Here is an 18,825-nt window from a genome sequence, read left to right as displayed (position 1 = left end):
TCCCTTCCTATTTGTGCATCGAACTCTTGTAGAGAAACCTGCAGCCTTAGCGTAGTTCCTGTAAAATTTTCCAGCATCTTCAAGGGTGGTAAAGGTCATTCCAACCTTCGGAACAAGCTCGTCATCAACAACCGAGAGAGGCTACACAATACACCATGTCAGAAACTGTGAATACACCCATAGATATGACTCAAATACACCCAATCATGTCTAATATGATACACCCGAACCGCAACAACTCAACTACAAAATGACCTTTAAAGCCATAAACTGTAAATACACAGGCTGCAGAATACACCATGTCAAAAACTAAAAACACACCCAATCATGTCTGATATAATACACCTGAACAACAACAACTCAATTAAAATAACAAAAAACCAGTAAAGTGTAAATACACCCACACTTCTAGAAAAAATACACCCAAAATGGAATTGATCTACACCCGAGCGTCTGCTATAAATTCCAGATAATTAATCACAACTAATACATTGAATCGACAAATTCATGTTAACGTGTTACTTTCACAGTCAATGTTCAGCAATTTTTCAACTACACAATACTATACAAATTACTGAAAGAAAATTCATACTAATCCTATGTAAATCAAACCTCAGGAACTTCGTTAGATTCAAATTCATAATCCACTTCGCCTGGATTCAGCTGACAATCTGAGGTTGAATGATCCATTATCTTCAAAACGAGTTCAAACTTTGATTTCAGAAAACAACAAATCAAAATAGAAAATGAAGCTTGAGTTGCAGAGAGAGAGGAAAGTAACGTAAACGAAGAACATACCAGTGAGAAAAGGAGAGGAAAAGAACGATTGAGAAGAAGGAGGGAAGACGCGCGAGAAGAAGAACAACTAAATCTCAAAATAACGAAAACGAAGAAGGAAACAAATCTTTTAAATTTGGTAGTTAGATATACGCGGGATCTTATATAGCGCGTGTATACAACGTATGTGGAGCAACACGTTTTTTTGTTTTATTGCTTAATGAACTTGTAAAGCATACAAGCCCTAATGGCTTGTATGCAGAGCTTTTCCGTTAATTTTTTCTTTTTTAAACACAATGAATTACATGGAGTACATAGTATTTGTACATTAAGATAATTCATTAAATATATCAGTTAGATATTTTTCTAAAAATTTTACTTTAAAGCTCTTATCATAAAAATATTCAATATTTATTTTTTTGTATTTATGTTTGAAATATATTTTTAAATGAAATTTATCATGAATATATTTAAATTGTATAAAATAATTATATATCTTTGGTTATTTATACAAATACCAAACAATAATATAAAATAAAAAGAAACATAATAGTAATAGTAATATATTAATTGTATCTTTAATGTCTTATATGTGTTAAAAAAATTTATCTTGATTATAACAATTTAATTAATATATGTTGTATTTAATAATTATTCTATCCTATTTTTTTTATTATTTGTAGTCCTAAGTCCTAACCAGATTATTCTACTTGAGATTTTATAAAATAATTTTAAAAGTGTTGGGTATAGTAGTATGAGAAGATGACAAAATTTTATATTTATATAGTAGTTTCAAAACACGATTAGATCGCTTTCTTTAGAAAGATATTTGTTTCCACATTTAGTTGTTATAGGGTTGATGACAATACTCTCCCAAGATACAATGAAACCTAAGAATTTCTTAATTAGCAATAGTAAGAAATTCTCAATTCTTTCGAACAAAGAAAATCTCTTAATAGTTGATTAAAATGTACACTTAGTACTTATATTTCTGAAATAGTGGACAATGATTTATTTATACATATCGCACGTAGCAATTATGATTAGTTACGTATACAAATGGTTGTGTCTTTTCTATTACCAATAGATACAATGTTTTGAATATATACAATTCTTAAAAAGTTGTGTCATTTTAACCAATAAACACAATGTTTTAAACATACACAATCCTTAAAAGGTTGTGTCCTTTCAACCAAATGGTACTAAACGGTTAGTAACCATTTATTAATATTAATAATAATATCAATAATATTAATTAATCAAATTTGTAAATACCCTTCAAAAAGTATTTAATATTATTAAATATTTTTTTTGTAATAGTTGTACACTCCTAAAACACCCATATACAGGTATAGAGAAAATAAAGACCATCAAAATAAAATCATACCCAATATGTTAAGAAACAAAATCTTAAAACAACAATCTAAAATAAACTAAGCTTGATTTAGTTACTTTTAAGATTAATTTAAAAAATAATTAATTAATAATATAATAATTTAGTTTTCTAATTCAGTAACAAATAATTATGTATAATTGTAGTATAATTTATATTTAGTATAATTAATAATAAATTAAAATATTATATTTTTTCTAATAATATATACAAATACATTTCTCGTTAATTGATTTAAAACATTATTACATGCATTCTAATTAATAATATATAAATATTTTTTTACTCATAATTATGTATTAATATATATGCACGCTCCTTCTATAAGTATAATACTTTTAAGATTAGAAAAAAATTATTAATTAATAATATAATAAAAAATATCAAAATAAAATCATACTCAATATATGAGAAAATAAAATCTCAAAATAACAATCTTAAACAAACTAATCAAAGAATTTTTAATAATAAAAAATTTTAAATATTATTTTATTCTCAAAATTCAATTCAAAAATTATGTTTAATATACTAATATATTTACTCCTTAATTAGAGTCTATATATTTAATTAGAATAATTTGTGTACATTATTTTCCAACAACCGGACACATAATAGCTTATTAGCTTAGATTAAGTTAAATATGAGAAGAAGCAAAAGTGAAAACTAGACGAGGAATTACAAACAACTAACAGAACAAGCAGCACGGGTAACACAGTGACACACACAAACAAACACTCTTCAATTACTTGACTTAAAAGTCAAGAATAATGAACGACCTCACCTCAATTTTTTACTAATTATGTGTAAAAACTTTACATAAAATATTAATACACCTCCATGTGCGATTGGGTTGTTTGCAGTGCAATAGTGTTGTGTTTTCTCTTGGAATGATTTTAATTCGTTCATAACGGTGGGAACAACAACAGAAATAAAGCATCACTTTTTTTCCTCAGAACTTTATTCTCTTATTAATTAATGCAATATAGATCAAAGCTGCAAAGTTCAAACTAACTGTGCCTTGCTGTTAGGAATTGGCTTCTTCAAGAAAATCACCAACCTCACTAAGAGATGTTGTGGGTTCCTCGGTAGAACACGCTGCGACATTAGCTGACGGTAAAAACTAACATGCAGTAATCTTCATGTGAAATTGATAATTAAAAGTTATTAAAGAATAATTTAATCAAACTTGTCAATTTATCTCATGACTATTTGCTATCAACTTTAGATGAAGATAATTATATGATTTCATGTGAATTTTCACTTTGGCTGACTTATTATTATTATTATTATTGCTGCTTATCTTAATTATTTCCAAACTTCTCTTTCTAACTTCATCCACAAATTCTTGGATATTCCGGTCAGAAGATCCACATTCCGCCACAGCGGCTTCTGCAGCTGCCTTCAACTTCAAAACATTCTCCTTAATCTCCTTTGCCTTGGTGCCAACCGTTGCCTCTAATAAACAACACTTAACCTCTTCTCTTTTAATCAACTCGTTGGCAGCTTGGCCCCTACACATTCTAACCGCAACTTTAAACACATCCACTAAATATTTAGAATTCGTGACTTGGTCGCCCCACTGCGGAAATGCCACAAGGGGCATCCCGGAGCCCATGGTCTCCATGGATGAGTTCCACCCACAGTGGGTGACGAAGCACGCCACAGAGGACTGCTCCAGGACTTGCTTCTGGGGACTCCACCACACTATCTTACCATTGTTTCCCGCCTTTTCCAACATTCCCTCCGGCAGCACGTGAATCTTGAGCTCAGAATCTTTGTGCGGCGGCTTCATCACCCGAAGAAAAGAAACTCCTGAATCCAAAAGACCGTAAGCGATCTCATCCACCTGCTTCTGCTTCAAATACACCACGCTGCCGAAAGACACGTAAACCACCGAGGACGTTGGCTTTGTGTCGAGCCACTGGATGATACAGTCATCAGCCTTTAGCAAGCCACCCTTCACGGCGGCGTTGTTGGCTGCCTTGGGGTTACTGAACAACTAACGGTCCCACCGTCTTGATAGGTCGGATCTTAGACATGAAGTCAACATTCTCGTGCTCCAACTCCATAAATGTGTCTATGAGAACGCAAAACGGTTTCTCCAACTCCAAGTTCCTATACTGTCCCAGGATGGCCCTTCTCAGAAAAGGTTCAGGAGTATTAGGGTGCAGAAAACTGGGAATTTCGTCGGACTTCAGCAACGGCATGCAGGGTAAGTGAACGTCGAGCTCTAGGTCGGTTTCGGACGGAAACGGCACCAATTTGTGGTAGTAATGGTAGTAAGCGGAGAAGCATGCGCAGGATTGAACCCAGAGCATGGCGGAAGGGAGGCGGAGGGACTCCGCCACGTCGGAAACCCATGGAATAAAGGGGTTGTTGATGAGGCAAGACACCGGAGGGTGTTGGTTCTTGATGATGACAGGGAGGACTCTCTTTCCAACGGATTCTAGCTGGGGAAGACACTGGTCCAAGTCTTGGCGACGTGGCTCGTCCTCGGCCCACTGGTCTTCGAAGGACTCGAGCCGCACCCAGTTTAGGGACGGCTTACCCGGGACTATATCGCTGGCAAGACTCATTTGTTTTGCCCAGCTTTCCGGCGTGCAAATGGTGACCAGCAGACCTTTTGTGGCTAAGCGCTTGCTAGCCTCAGGAGAGGGTTGACGTGGCCTTGCCTCGGAAAGGAGACCAGGTATACATGCACAAGAGAATCAAATAATCCTTTTGTCATTTTCGCTCTAAAGTTAATGAAGAATGTGGAAAAAGAATGTGGGCTTAAATAATATTAGAGATTTGAAGTTTGTGTTGTTGTGTGGATATGTACAAACATGATAAATAGAGACTTGTAGGTATCACTACTTGAAAGCCAACAATATATGGAAGAGATAGATCAGACTCATAGGGTTACTGGAAAACCAAGAAGTAGTTAGCTGCTTAATCAATAGAGAGAGTGAAATTGTATCAAAATCACGGAGAGAATGTTAGAATTAGTCTATTAGTGTTAGGTTTACTGGGAAGTCGTAGGATGTTTATTTACTATGCAGAAATTGATGAATAAAAATCTAATGTCACCTTATTCAACCAATAAAAATCTAACGTCACAGCAAGATGCACACTATAATACCTTGAATTATTACATATCGGACAGAATCTTAATCATTTGTTGGCGAGGGCTGCATAACACAACCAAAGGTTCAACTTTGGGCATGGTAAGACCTAGTCCTTCCTTCATGTTGATTTCTTCATTTCCAATTTTGTCCAACTCAAAACACTGAACCAATGCTCCCAATGCATGTACCATAACACGTTTTGCCAAAGCAGCTCCAGGGCAAACTCGTCTTCCAACCCCAAATGGAACCATATTATAAACTACGTGATCACCACCGCCACTTCCATCTCCCAGATCAAATCTCTCTGGCACAAACATTGCAGGATCCACCCATAAATCAGGGTCTCTTTGCAGTGTCCACGCATTCACAAGTAGCATTGTTCCTTTTGGTATATCATAACCACAAACTTTGCAATCATTTGAAGACTCGTGAGGTAGAAGAAGCGGAGCCGCTGGGTAAAGGCGAAGAGTCTCGGTTATTACGCTTTGCAGGTACTTGAGTTTGGTTGCTTCTGATTCATTCAAGAGTTGACCATGGCCTGCGTGAGTTTCTATCTCAGCTTCAAGTTTCTTCATTGTTTTAGGGTTGTTGAGGAGAAGTGACACTGCCCATTCCAGAGTAGTAGCTGAAGTTTCGGACCCAGCTGTGAGCATTGCCTACATATATAACATGAATAATGCTTAATATTATTATTATTGTTGTTGTAAAAAGAAATTAACAGTTTATATACTATGGCTCTCTAACTTGCTTTTTGCAACCATAATTTGGCTACAATGTTTCATAGTTGTTACAAGGAAAGCCTCTGGTAGAAGAAAAATGTAAAATAAATTAAACGATCAAGTATATCTATTTTTTTATCTTTTAAAAAAAAGTAATATGAAAATATAAGAAATTTTTAACAATAACAATAGCAATTCAAATTCTTATATTACCTTTATCATTCACTATTTTATAAATTTATTATTGGTTACACAAAAAGTTAGTTGGCTAATAAAATTGTGAAAACATAACTAAAGAAAATACATTAATAGTAGCTGATGCGTACCACGCCATAATCGGCATGGAGGTTCAGTTGCAGACTGACCTTAAAAGTCGGAACCAAGTAGAACAGAACAAACAAACTTTATAAATTATCTCCGAAACTGAATACACCACTCAATCACGTCTCTTCACAAGATATTCACAACGGCACTTGACCAGGAATATCGGAACTAACAGGAGCTCACCAGTAAACCCAAGAAACCTATAAATCTTACCCCCTGATTCAGAAAGGGGCAGGTTCCACATTCACTTCTAGTTATTTACTCTTTATTCATTAATTATTCCCCCACTTACTTGAGCGTCGGAGTGCTTTGTGCAGGTGCTCCCGCCGCCGTGTTTCAGAAGGCCGAGATTAAACTCACATTGTTCTTCGAGGACAACATACAGTCCAGCCACGCATCCAAGCGCTCGGCCGGAGATCATCAACCTCGGTCATCACAGACGGAACATTTGGCGCCCACTGTGGGGCCCGATCTAACCCCACTTTATTTCCACCCTCTTTTCTTCTCTTACGCAGGACCCATTAATTTGAGTACATGGCTGACAATGGAGTCCCTCAACCCAGTCAGGCCGAACTCATGGCCCAGCTGGCCGAACTACAAGCAGAAGTCAAGAGATTAGCTGAGCTATCCACGCAGAACAGCAAGCAAGAAGAAAACAAAGGTCCAACCCAAGGTCCAGCCGATCTAATCTGTGCCAACCCCCCCAAGGAAAAGCTGACCTTGGACAACCCGTTTTCCGAGGAGATCACAAACTACCAAATGCCAAAACATTTCACTCTCCCTTCCTCTCTTGAGCCGTACAAGGGGATTGGTGACCCCCGGGCTCACCTAAAGAAATTTCAATCCATGATGTTTTTTAACGGACCTAACAATGACCCTGTGCTTTGCAGAGCTTTCCCTACTTACCTCGATGGGGCTGCCCTGTTGTGGTTCTCGAAATTGTCTGCAGGATCAATCTCCTCTTTCGAGGAATTAGCCAGGTCATTCATCGATTATTTCGCGGCAGCTCGGATTTATGTGCTTGGATCGGACTATCTCAGCACCATTCGCTAGGGCCCACAAGAAAGCTTGAAGGACTACATGACCAGGTTCACAGACGCCACCATGGAAATACCTGACCTGAACCCAGCCGTCCACCTACATGCCCTCAAGGCTGGTCTCAGGCCCGGAAAGTTCAGAGAAATCATCGCAGTGACTAAGCCAAAGACACTAGACGAGTTCCGCGAAAGAGCAGCGGGGCAAATGGAAATCGAAGAACTCCGGGAAGCCGACAAAACAGAAAGGAGGCCGAGAAAAGAGGATGACAGATCTTCCAGACCAGCAAATGCTAAAGACCTCGGCAGATCATTCAAGCTCACTCCGAAGTTCGACAACTATACCAAATTCAACACAAAGAGAGAAAGGATAATAAAAGAAATACTCAATGCTAAAATCATAAAACCACCTACCAGGGCGGGAAGCTACCAGGATCAGAGGTTCGTTGATAAAAGCAAACATTGTGCCTTCCACCAGAAATATGGCCACACGATCGACGAATGTGTGATAGCCAAAGACCTCCTCGAGAGATTGGCGCGGCAGGGCCTCCTGGACAAATACATTGAGGGTAGAAAACACAGAGAAAATAACAAGGAAGAGCGACAACAAACCTCGGCCAATAAAGACACCAACAAGTGGCCGAGCAATAACCCCCCCCCCCCAAAGGCATCATAAACTGCATATCTGGAGGATTCGCAGGAGGGGGTGAGACGATCTCAGCAAGGAAACGAAGTTACCGTGCCATGTTAGCAATCGAAGAAACAACGCTACCAAACAACAAGGACATACCTGACTTAGAAATCACGCTTAACCAAACCGACATATGCTCGGCTGTTCCAAATTCGGACGACCCGGTGGTAATATCGATCCAAGCCGGCGACCTTCTGGTAAGGAAAGTCCTTTTGGACCCAGGTAGTAGTGTAGATGTTCTCTTTTATTCTACTTTCTTAAAAATGAATCTATCTGAAAAACTAATACAGCCATCGTCCGGGGAATTAGTAGGGTTCTCTGGCGAGAGAGTACCAATCAAAGGTTACATATGGCTAAGGACGACGATGGGAAACAACCCATTATCAAAAACCTTAGCGTACAATACCTAATAGTTGATTGCCCCAGCCCCTGCAATATTATCCTCGGACGACCTACCCTGAATATGTTCAGGGCAGTCGTATCTACTTATCATCTGTGTGTTAAGTTTCAGGCGCAAGACAGCAAGATAGCGACAATACATTCTGATCGACAACAAGCTCGGCAATGCTACAATGCTAGCTTAAAAAAATCGGACATAAGCCACAAACAAAGGGAGGTCCATGCAATAAATGGCACAGAAATCTTATCCCTGGCCGAGCTTGATCCTCGAGGAGATACCCAGGAAAGACCTCAACCAACAGATGAGCTACACAAGATCCAGCTAACTCAAGTCCCGGGACAGGTGACTTACATCGGCCAAGCACTAAGAGGACAACAGAGATCGGAATTGATAAAGTTACTACAAGACTATGCTGACCTGTTCGCCTGGACCCCGGCAGATATGCCTGGCATTAGCCCAGATATCATCTGCCACAAGTTAGCCACTAACAAGACATGCCGACCCATAGCCCAGAAAAAGCGAAACCTCGGCACAGAGAAGTCAAAAGCGGCCTTAGAAGAAACAGAAAAGCTCCTCAAGGCCAACTTCATCAAAGAAATCCGTTTCACCACATGGCTCTCAAACGTGGTAATGGTAAGAAAAAACTCAGGTAAATGGCGCATGTGCATCGACTTTACGGATCTAAACAAGGCATGTCCCAAGGATGCTTATCCCCTGCCATGCATCGATAAACTTGTAGACAACGCCTCAGGTTTTAACAGCTTGAGCTTCATGGATGCATACTCTGGGTACAACCAGATTCTAATGCATCCAGAAGACCAAAGCAAAACAGCATTTATAACTGAACATGGTAATTTCTGTTATAGAGTTATGCCATTTGGCCTTAAGAATGCAGGTGCAACCTACCAGCGTCTGATGGACAAAGTATTCCGACACCAAATAGGTCGGAACATTGAAATATATGTGGACGATATGGTCGCCAAGTCCACTAAAGATCGGTCACACTGCGACGACCTCAAGGAAATATTTGAACAGATCCGAGCATACAACATGAGATTAAACCCAGAAAAGTGCGCCTTTGGAGTCCAAGGAGGGAAATTCCTAGGATTCATGTTGACTTCCAGAGGGATCGAAGCAAACCCCGAGAAATGCAAGGCTATACTCAACATGACAAGCCCCAGGACGATAAAGGAAGTACAACAACTAGCAGGACAGATAGCCGCCCTCTCCCGATTCCTACCCGCGGTTTCAAGTCGGTCACATCCATTTTTCCAGACGATCTTAAAAAACAAACGATTTCAATGGACACCAGAGTGCGAAACGGCGTTCGCCGAGCTAAAGACCCTTCTATCATCACCTTCCGTACTACAAAGACCTGAGGTTGGCAAGCCTCTATATCTATACCTATCCATTTCCAATCATTCCATAAGCTCGGCCCTTGTCACTGAGACAGGAAGGATCCAACAGCCAGTATACTTCGTCAGCAGAGTAATGCAACCAACGGAACAGAGGTACCCGAAGATAGAACAGCTCGCCCTGGCACTCGTAGTCACGGCAATAATGGGCAATAAAAGATGACACGATTTGCGAAGAGACAAGTAAAACCCTTTTCAAATTTTTTCAAAACAAAACTTAGCCACGTATGAAAAACAAAAAGCTCGCCTACCGACCTACACGGAACGCTAGCCGACCTGGGGGGCTATGATGCGTACCACGCCATAATCGGCATGGAGGTTCAGTTGCAGACTGACCTTAAAAGTCGGAACCAAGTAGAATAGAACAAACAAACTTTATAAATTATCTCCGAAACTGAATACACCACTCAATCACGTCTCTTCACAAGATATCCACAACGGCACTTGACCAGGAATATCGGAACTAACAGGAGCTCACCAGTAAACCCAAGGAGCCTATAAATCTTACCCCCCTGATTCAGAAAGGGGCAGGTTCCACATTCACTTCTAGTTATTTACTCTTTATTCATTAATTATTGAGTAAACTACCATTTGTACCCACGAAAGTTGAAAACGCTGACATATCTACCCATAGAAAAAAGAAATTACCATTTGTACCCATCAAAAAATATTTTTACAGGCAAAATTATCCAAACCCTAAAAAATTATCTAAAATCCCTAAATTACCCTTCTCTCCACACTATCATCTCCTTCCTCCCTCCTCTCTCTCTCTCTCTCTTTCAATGTTCTCAGCCACCCAATCCCAGCATCAACCACAAACCACCGTCTCACCCTCCTCATCATCGTTCACCCTTCTCTGCTAGCAACGTCGCGGACCTCTGCCAGCCCAGGAGCACCGCGCCAGCTTATCCTCGCCACCATCACCATCAGCCAAAAACCAGAGCCTACCACGTCAGAGACCCTCCTCTTCACGCTACCTTATCGGCGACGGCAGCATCAAAAGTTGCGAGAATGTCAGAGTTGAAGCAACAGCCGTTCCAGCAGACCTTGCAGATGGCGAGACAGGCCTGCAATTTCAGGAATTTTCCCCTTCATCTTTTGCAGAGCTTCTGTCACCAGCCTTGAGTTATACAAAATTTCAAAGTAAAACTTGCTCAATAGTGAAATGGCGCTTCCTCTTCTTTTTTCTAGCCTCCGCAAGTTCCTGAAATCAAACAACAAAATGTTCCACTGATTCATAACAATAACAAAACACAAATTCAAATGCATTTGAAAGTAAATTGGTAACGTTTTAAGACCTTAGCATGAAGACGACGTTCTCGACCTGTAAGGGGAGTCTTCTTGGTCTTGTCTTTAGGAACGGCGTCTGGTTTGCGTGTTTTGAGGGATTTGAAGGGTTTCTTAGAGGTAGAGAGTTTAGGAGCCTTAGAAGGGGATTCATGTAATGTTTCGGCATTAGAGCCCGAAGCTGGAATCCGCTTCCTCTTCTTGGTGCTTCCATCGTCCTGCCTCTTCGGCGCCATTGTAGCTCAAGCTCTGGGCCCTGAAGTTGAGTTTAGTCGGAAGAAGAGAGGGGCTCTGTTACGCAGAACATGAAGCTGAGGTTTTCGACTTAATGGTGAGAGTGTGTTAGAAAGGGAAAGAGGGGTGGTAGCTGGGTGAAGAGGATGGTGGTGGGATTTGAGATTAGGAAGGAAAAGAGGGGTGGTGGTTTGGTGAAGAGGGTTAGGGTTAAGAAGGTGATTGGGTGAAGGAGGTGGTGTGGTGGTAAAGATAAGGGTATTTTAGGGATTTTAGGTAATTTTTTAGTGTTTGGATAATTTTGTTATGCGAAATCCATATTTCATGGGTACAAATAGTAATTTTCTTTTTCTATGGGTAGATATGTCAGCGTTTTCAACTTTCGTGGGTACAAATGGTAGTTTACTCTTAATTATTCCCCCACTTACTTGAGCGTCGGAGTGCTTTGTGCAGGTGCTTCCGCCGCCGTGTTTCAGAAGGCCGAGATTAAACTCACATTATTCTTCGAGGACAACATACAGTCCAGCCACGCATCCAAACGCTCGGCCGGAGATCATCAACCTCGGTCATCACAGACGGAACAGTAGCATTATAGAAGTGCATTATTCTAACATCACATATTCCACTCACACATAAAGACAATCGATTTAGAAATTCCATTGCCTTCATATGCATGCAAAAAAGCTTCCAATATGTTATAGACACAATAATAATCTAAAATTATATATATGTAACTTAATATTTATATTTATATATAATATTTATAATTAAATATTTATTATATTTAATATTATTTAATTGTTTAATAATAATTTAAAAATTCTAAATTTTAAATTTTAAATTATTTTAGATTAATTTTTTATTATTTCCGTAATATACTTGTTAATTTAGGTAGCATTGAAAGCAAATCCTAATAAATTTATTTGACTAATAATTTTGCACCGATGTCAGCCATTTGATAGGAAAATAATAATTAATAATTCAATCATATGGTCATCATTCACATACAATTTATTGATTAAAGTAAGGTTTCTTTATTTCAATTTAAAAGTGAGGCTGAGTGGATGAAATTCATTCTCTCTTAATTAAGTGTAAGAGATTTGATTCTCGTTTAGAGGCTGAGAGCATGGAAAACAGTAAATTCCTTTTTAAAAGAAACTTTTTCTTTTGGCTTCTATTTGATTTTAGTATATAATATTTTCTTGGCTCATCCTTAAACGCTCCTCGCTAAGTATGGAGTGCTGCACACCTTGTGAATTCATTAAATCTGAATTCTTCATTTATTATATTTTATTTGAATGGTCTGGATTTAAGAAGGTAACCTGTTAATCAGGTTAATCATTTTTTTCAAGTTTTAGATTTTTTTTGTAAGTCTCAGATATTGGACTGAAGTTCAAAATAAAAAAATAGTATATAAATATTAAAAGCAATATGTCTGTACACAAAAAAAAAGTTATTGGACTTTATAATTAAAATAAATAATACATAAAAAATAAGTTGAAAATTCATGTACTAAATCTAGAAAAAAAAGATATATTAGAATTTTAAAAAAATAATATTAAATATATATTATGTATATAATATTAAAATTTAACTAAATTTTGTTTTGTGTGAAATAAAATTATAATATTAAATATAAACACAATGATAAAAAATTTTGTGTTACATATATATTATGTATATAATATTAAAATTTAAATAAATTTTGTTTTATGTGAAATAAAATTATAATATTAAATATAAACACAATAATAAAAAATTTTGTGTTTTATATATATATATATATATATATATATATATATATATATAATTTTATTTTGTGAGAAACAAAATTAAAACATTAAATATGAATAAAATGATAAAATATTTTGTATTATATTAATTTAATTGAAAAAACATATATACAATGTAAAAAGCAAACAAACATATAATAATTTTATTTTGTGTGAAACAAAAATTCATATAATTTTTTATTAACAATTTTTTTATTGAAATATGTCATTTTACTATATTTATAATATATTATTTGGAATAATTATATCATTTTAGTTAATATATATTATTTAAAAAATATTTAAAATTTATTATTTTGTATTAAGAATATTATTAAAAATATATTATTAATTTTTCTTAAAATAATACTTTCTTTTCTTTGGTTCAAATACTATGACAATAAAAAAATTTTACGTAACTGCGTCTACTCAATAAATATTATATTCATTTATTTTTATATTGTATGTAAAATAAATAATTAATGTTTAAAAAAGTTAATAAAAAAAGAAGTATTCTTTTTTTTTTACCAACTCTTAGGTGAATATAGAGACTATGTCATTTGAACTATAACTCGTTGACAAAGAAAGAAATACTCTTAATTATATATTAAATAGAATAATTATTTATTAGACTCATTCTTATACAAATAATTTTTTTTTTAGTTTTATATCTGTAATATTTTATACCAATTAGCTTTAAAATTTAATTATTTTTTGAATAAATTAATAAAAAAATACAAATAATTGTTTAAATATAATTGTATTTTAATTTTTCATTCTATTACGTATACGTTGAGGATAATTTGAAATAAAAAATAATGGACTTGTTGTAACTGTCATGTATTTGCTTTGACTGCGTCGTCATTTGAGAATCATGGCACCTTCATGGAGACCAGGTTCTTCTACAGAATCAATTTTACGTTTGGAGTTAGCCAACCAGCAGCGGCTATAAACAACGTCTTTCTTTTCTATGGCAGCAATTTTTCGGGCTTTGAAGGTCAATTTATGGTAGAGGTGAAATGGGGTGGGTTCAAGAGCGTCAAAATCTGTGCCTAGACAGAACAATAGTGGAAGAATTCGATCAATTTTTTCTGAGTACTTTTCTGGTGTAAAGATAGTCCTGTGTTAAACGAGCGAATTAGTTATTTTTTGTTAGTGTCGGTTTGTTTGTTCAACCCATGACAAAAAAAAAATAACAATAATAAATAAATTTAATTTACCTGATCACTTTTGATAATAGGTTAACTTTTAAAGAGTGCTGCACTCCCTACTTTGTCTGGAGTGCACTAGCTTTCGCCTATTTTCTTCTTGTCCTATTCGAACTAGTCGTTGCGTTGCCGCTAGTCTAGATCTCTAGGACTTATAAATAAACAATATCAACTGCCACTACATTAAAAATAATTATTAATATAAAACATTTATTAAAATTAAATTAAATTATTCATATATTTTTATAGATAGAGTATTTTTAAAATAATATAATATAATTACCATATTAATTTTTAATAGAAAAATTGTAGAAAGAATGAATTCTGACCAGAATGACTCCTTTCACAGTTTCATGCGTGTAGAATTCAGGATCCTTGTGTTGAAGATCCAACATGACATCAATTAAATTGAGATTATTCATATTATTTTGTTGGTTTCCTTTGATGCTCTTATTTCTTCGATGATCATCAAGTAATTTCTGTAAGAAGCCATCCATCTTTTTCATCAACCTCACCATTCTCTTTTCCACACCTTGGAAATCAATCCATTTTAGCAGTGGAATGAAGTCATTCAAGTTCCCACTACCCAGAAGCTCCGCCATCTCCTTCACTAGAATCTGGAACTCTTTCCCTTCTTCGTCAATATCCTTTCCATAGTTACGCTTCCCAGATATCATCCTCAGCATGATATTGAAAGAAAGCTCAAAAAATCTCGGCCTTAGTTCTACCTGTTGCGGTCACTTACAAGTTACAAGATTCAAATTAATGGATTAAATTAAACGACATATATATAAAGAAGTTAGCAACTTTAATTTCCGAGATGCATAGCTATTTACCTAATTCAAACTTATTGAAAATTTTAAGATATAAGTATAAATGTTTACTTAATCAGCAAACATTATTTTTGAGGAAAATAATTTCATAAGATGATATCAAAATTTTTATATAATTTAAAAGTTTAGAATATAATTTTATTTTAATTTTAAATAAATTAAAAAAATATATATATATATATATATATATAAAAACCTATTAAAGATATAATTATTTATATTTGATTAAATTATATAAAAAAAATTATATAAAATTCTTATATAAAATGATGTATTAATTTTTTCTAGAAGACTTTCCACAAAACCTGTTAAATAGGAACAAAGTTAAACTTTTGAATAAGTGATCTTGCAATCAAATATTTTTACAATTCATACTTAAAATTTTAGGTCTAAACTTATACCTTTAAGTTTTGAGCTTTGCAATCTTGAAAAAGTTGTTTCAGCAACAACTGAACCTCGTCCTCTCGGACTCTAGCAAGCATGGCAAGACGGTTGGCGGTGAAGAGCTCAAGAGATGTTAGACGGCGGAGGCTGCGCCAATGGTCGCCATAGGGAACAAACGCCATTGTCTTACAATTGTAGTTGAGATGCTTCCCAGCAAGTGTTTGGGGACGGTTTGCAAAAATGATATCATTGTTTGTGAAGCATTCTTCAATGGCGGAAGGTGAAGAGACGACAAGAACGTTGCGTGTGCCAAGTTTGAGGAATAGGATGTGGCCATATTTCTTTGTTAGGTTGTGTAGGCTTCGGTGTAAGGGTTGATTTATGAGATGAAGGTGACCTATGATTGGTAGAGAAGTTGGACTTGGTGGTAGATTTTTGTTGTTCTTATTATTTCTTTCAAGTATGAATTTAGCAAGAAAAAGAAACAAGAGAAGAAGAAGTATCATCAGCCAGTCCCCTGAAACTGATGCTTCGTCTTCCATTTGGATATGTTATTATTGTAAAATCTAAGGTACTGAACACACTATATATTAATGTTAATTATTATATTGGCCGGCAGAAGATAAGATACTATATATGTAGCAGGTAAATGTTATTTTATCGAGCCTCAAGGAAAAAGTTTCTTCCATTTAAAAAAATTTCATAAACATTAAAGTTTTGACATCAAATTAGCTATTATCTCTTTAACTTTGAGTATATTATTTATATATTATTTTACATTTTTTTAATAAAATAATTAATTTTTTATAGTTGAATAATTAAACTTATTTATATCAGTATAATAAAAAAAAAGTTTTTACAAACACAATATATATTCTTATAGAGAAATGTTAGGGGTCAGCAACATTTGAGATTTATAGCCATCAAATAGCCATCAATGAGATTTTTAATGGTGTGAGATTAATATGAGATTTCATCCAATGGCTCACTCTTCTTTGATGGTTACATGCTGGCCAAAATTTGATAAAATTGCTGGCCCCCTAGACTTTTCCGTTCTGATATAATGATTGTGATTGATGGATGATATTTTTTATATACAAAAAGTATGATTTTTTTAAATTAGTTTTATTTTTTTAATATCTTTTATGTTAGTGTTATTTTTACAATATATGGAATTTTTGTTTTTTATTTGAAATTATTTTACGATTCTGTGTTATTAATTAAAAAATAGTTTAATAATTTATTTTTAATTTATATTTTATATATTTGAGTAATTATGTGTTTAACTAAAATGATTAATTAAAAAAATAAAAGCAATACCGCACTTTCATAGTAGATATCAATTTCAAATTACAATTGCTTCTACATATGGCTTATTTTAGGTCATTTACAACAATTCTACCCACAAAAAAAAGTGAGAGACAACAAAGCAACTCTTTATGAATATTAGTTATTCTCTTTGACAACTAAATACTCAGAAGAGCCTAAGTCAAGAAACAAAGACAACACAATAATCAAGAAAACATCATATCATCCTTATTACTATTCTCCTATTTCTATTATAATTCTCCTTCCTCGCTGCTTCTACATATGATGAACTTGATTTTTACCTAGACTGTTGCAATCTGCAAAACATAAAATGGAACATTGAACTAGTAATTCGCGAGCAGGGGTGGCGCCCTATATATGTTTTTTTTTTTGAGAGCGGGGTTCTTTTTTGGTTTTGGTAAACATAGGGGCCTAAGCCCAAAGAAAAGAAGTTTATCAATACCTCCACCAAAGGACAGTCAAGATAGAATAAGATTGACATCGGGGGTTCTAAAACCACAAAAGCAGCAAACAAAAACTGATCTGTGGTTTTTAGTTTTGCCTTTTTTGGTTTTTGGACATGAGTTTTATCTCTTCTCCGGCTTTTATTCGGGCCTTTTTTGTAAATTTACATTTTCTATTTTTAGGGCTATAGCACATGATAAAATTACAAGAATTAAGAGTCCGTTTGAGAAGTAGCAGGAGCTATTTTTTTTTTCTTATTTTTGAATTATGAAAAGTCATAATCTGCGTATTTGCCACCATTTTATAAAAAGATTTTAACTTGTCAAAAAGTTAATTTGCAGCTTTTTGAAGAAATAGAAGTATATGACTTCTTTGCTTCTCCATAAGTCATTCTACCACTTACTTAAAAAAAATTAAATTTCAAAATAAAAAAAATTTACTTTCCTTCTTGACTCTGTGAAAAATACTGACCCTTCACCACCATTTTTACGCAAGGTCTGCTAGAAGCACTGGTCTTCCACCATTATTCCACCATCATTCTCACGCAATGTTCCAAACTTCACCATTTTCACGTAATGATTCATCTGATAGAAGTATTGATCCTCCACCACTATTTTCAAACAATATTGCATCTAAACAACCTACTGCATATATTCCTTCTAAGTATTTTTTTTTATCATTTTATCACTCTATTTTTCATTATTAAATTTATATTTAACTGTGGTATGAAATTTCAATTTTTTTTTTATATGTAATTTTATAGCTTGCTATTATTTTCATAATTAATTATAGCAAGTTCTTGACCTCAATAAAGGAGAGAGAGTTCTAATAAGAGTAAACAAAATAAAAAATAGCAACAAAATATACATTGACACACATTTTATATTTATTTTTTATTTTCACCTACCATATCATACATAATATTAGTGATTAGGTTATATAAAATCAACATTATTATCATCGTTATTTTAATATTCATTCTCTTCTGTAAAAAAAATTATTTTTTGAGTTATTTATCCAAACGCTATAATTTTCAAATAAGTACTTTTATAACTAAAAATCCAAATACAAAATAACTTATTTATAAGCTGTTATTAATAAAAGTTCTTATGCTTTAAGGCCCAGTTTGAGTAACCAACTTAATTAAGCTCTTTTTAATAAAATAACTTAAACAATAAATGATTCTGTTAAAAGTAACTTATAAATAAGTTATTTTGTGTTTGGATTTTTATCTCTAAAAATGCTTATTTTATAAAAATGTGATGAAAAGTAGAAGTATTATGAGAGAAGTCATTTTTTTTTAACTTCTCTATAAGCTCCTAAATAGCTTCTTAGAAAGTTGCAATTTGATTTTAAAAATTGCACCAGAGATTAATACTATTGGGTCGCAGAACCGGAATCCGGTTCACATTTTGCACCAAAAAAACGGCACCGTTTTTTGCATTAAAAAAAATGAAAACGGAAACCCTAAAAT

General features: G+C 34.7%; 1 protein-coding gene and 1 pseudogene across 1 annotated transcript; both read right to left on the bottom strand.

Moving 5' to 3' along the window:
• Positions 1–3,359: 3,359 nt before the first annotated feature.
• On the bottom strand, positions 3,360–4,910 carry LOC107632464 (gallate 1-beta-glucosyltransferase 84A24-like; annotated as a pseudogene).
• Positions 4,911–5,158: 248 nt separating this feature from the next.
• On the bottom strand, positions 5,159–16,120 carry LOC107632465 (cytochrome P450 81Q32-like). Its single transcript, XM_088507078.1, has 3 exons — positions 15,596–16,120; positions 14,691–15,089; positions 5,159–5,933 (listed from the first exon to the last, which is right to left on the bottom strand). The coding sequence occupies exons 1-3, from the start codon at positions 16,118–16,120 to the stop codon at positions 5,301–5,303; spliced, it is 1,557 nt and encodes a 518-aa protein (XP_088363204.1). The 3' UTR covers positions 5,159–5,300.
• Between the last annotated feature and the right edge of the window lie 2,705 nt (positions 16,121–18,825).

Source organism: Arachis ipaensis, chromosome B3, assembly GCF_059453495.1.
Source record: "Arachis ipaensis isolate K30076 ecotype BB chromosome B3, ASM5945349v1, whole genome shotgun sequence".
Classification (NCBI taxonomy): Eukaryota; Viridiplantae; Streptophyta; class Magnoliopsida; order Fabales; family Fabaceae; genus Arachis; species Arachis ipaensis.
This window is presented reverse-complemented; position numbering and strand designations above follow the sequence as displayed.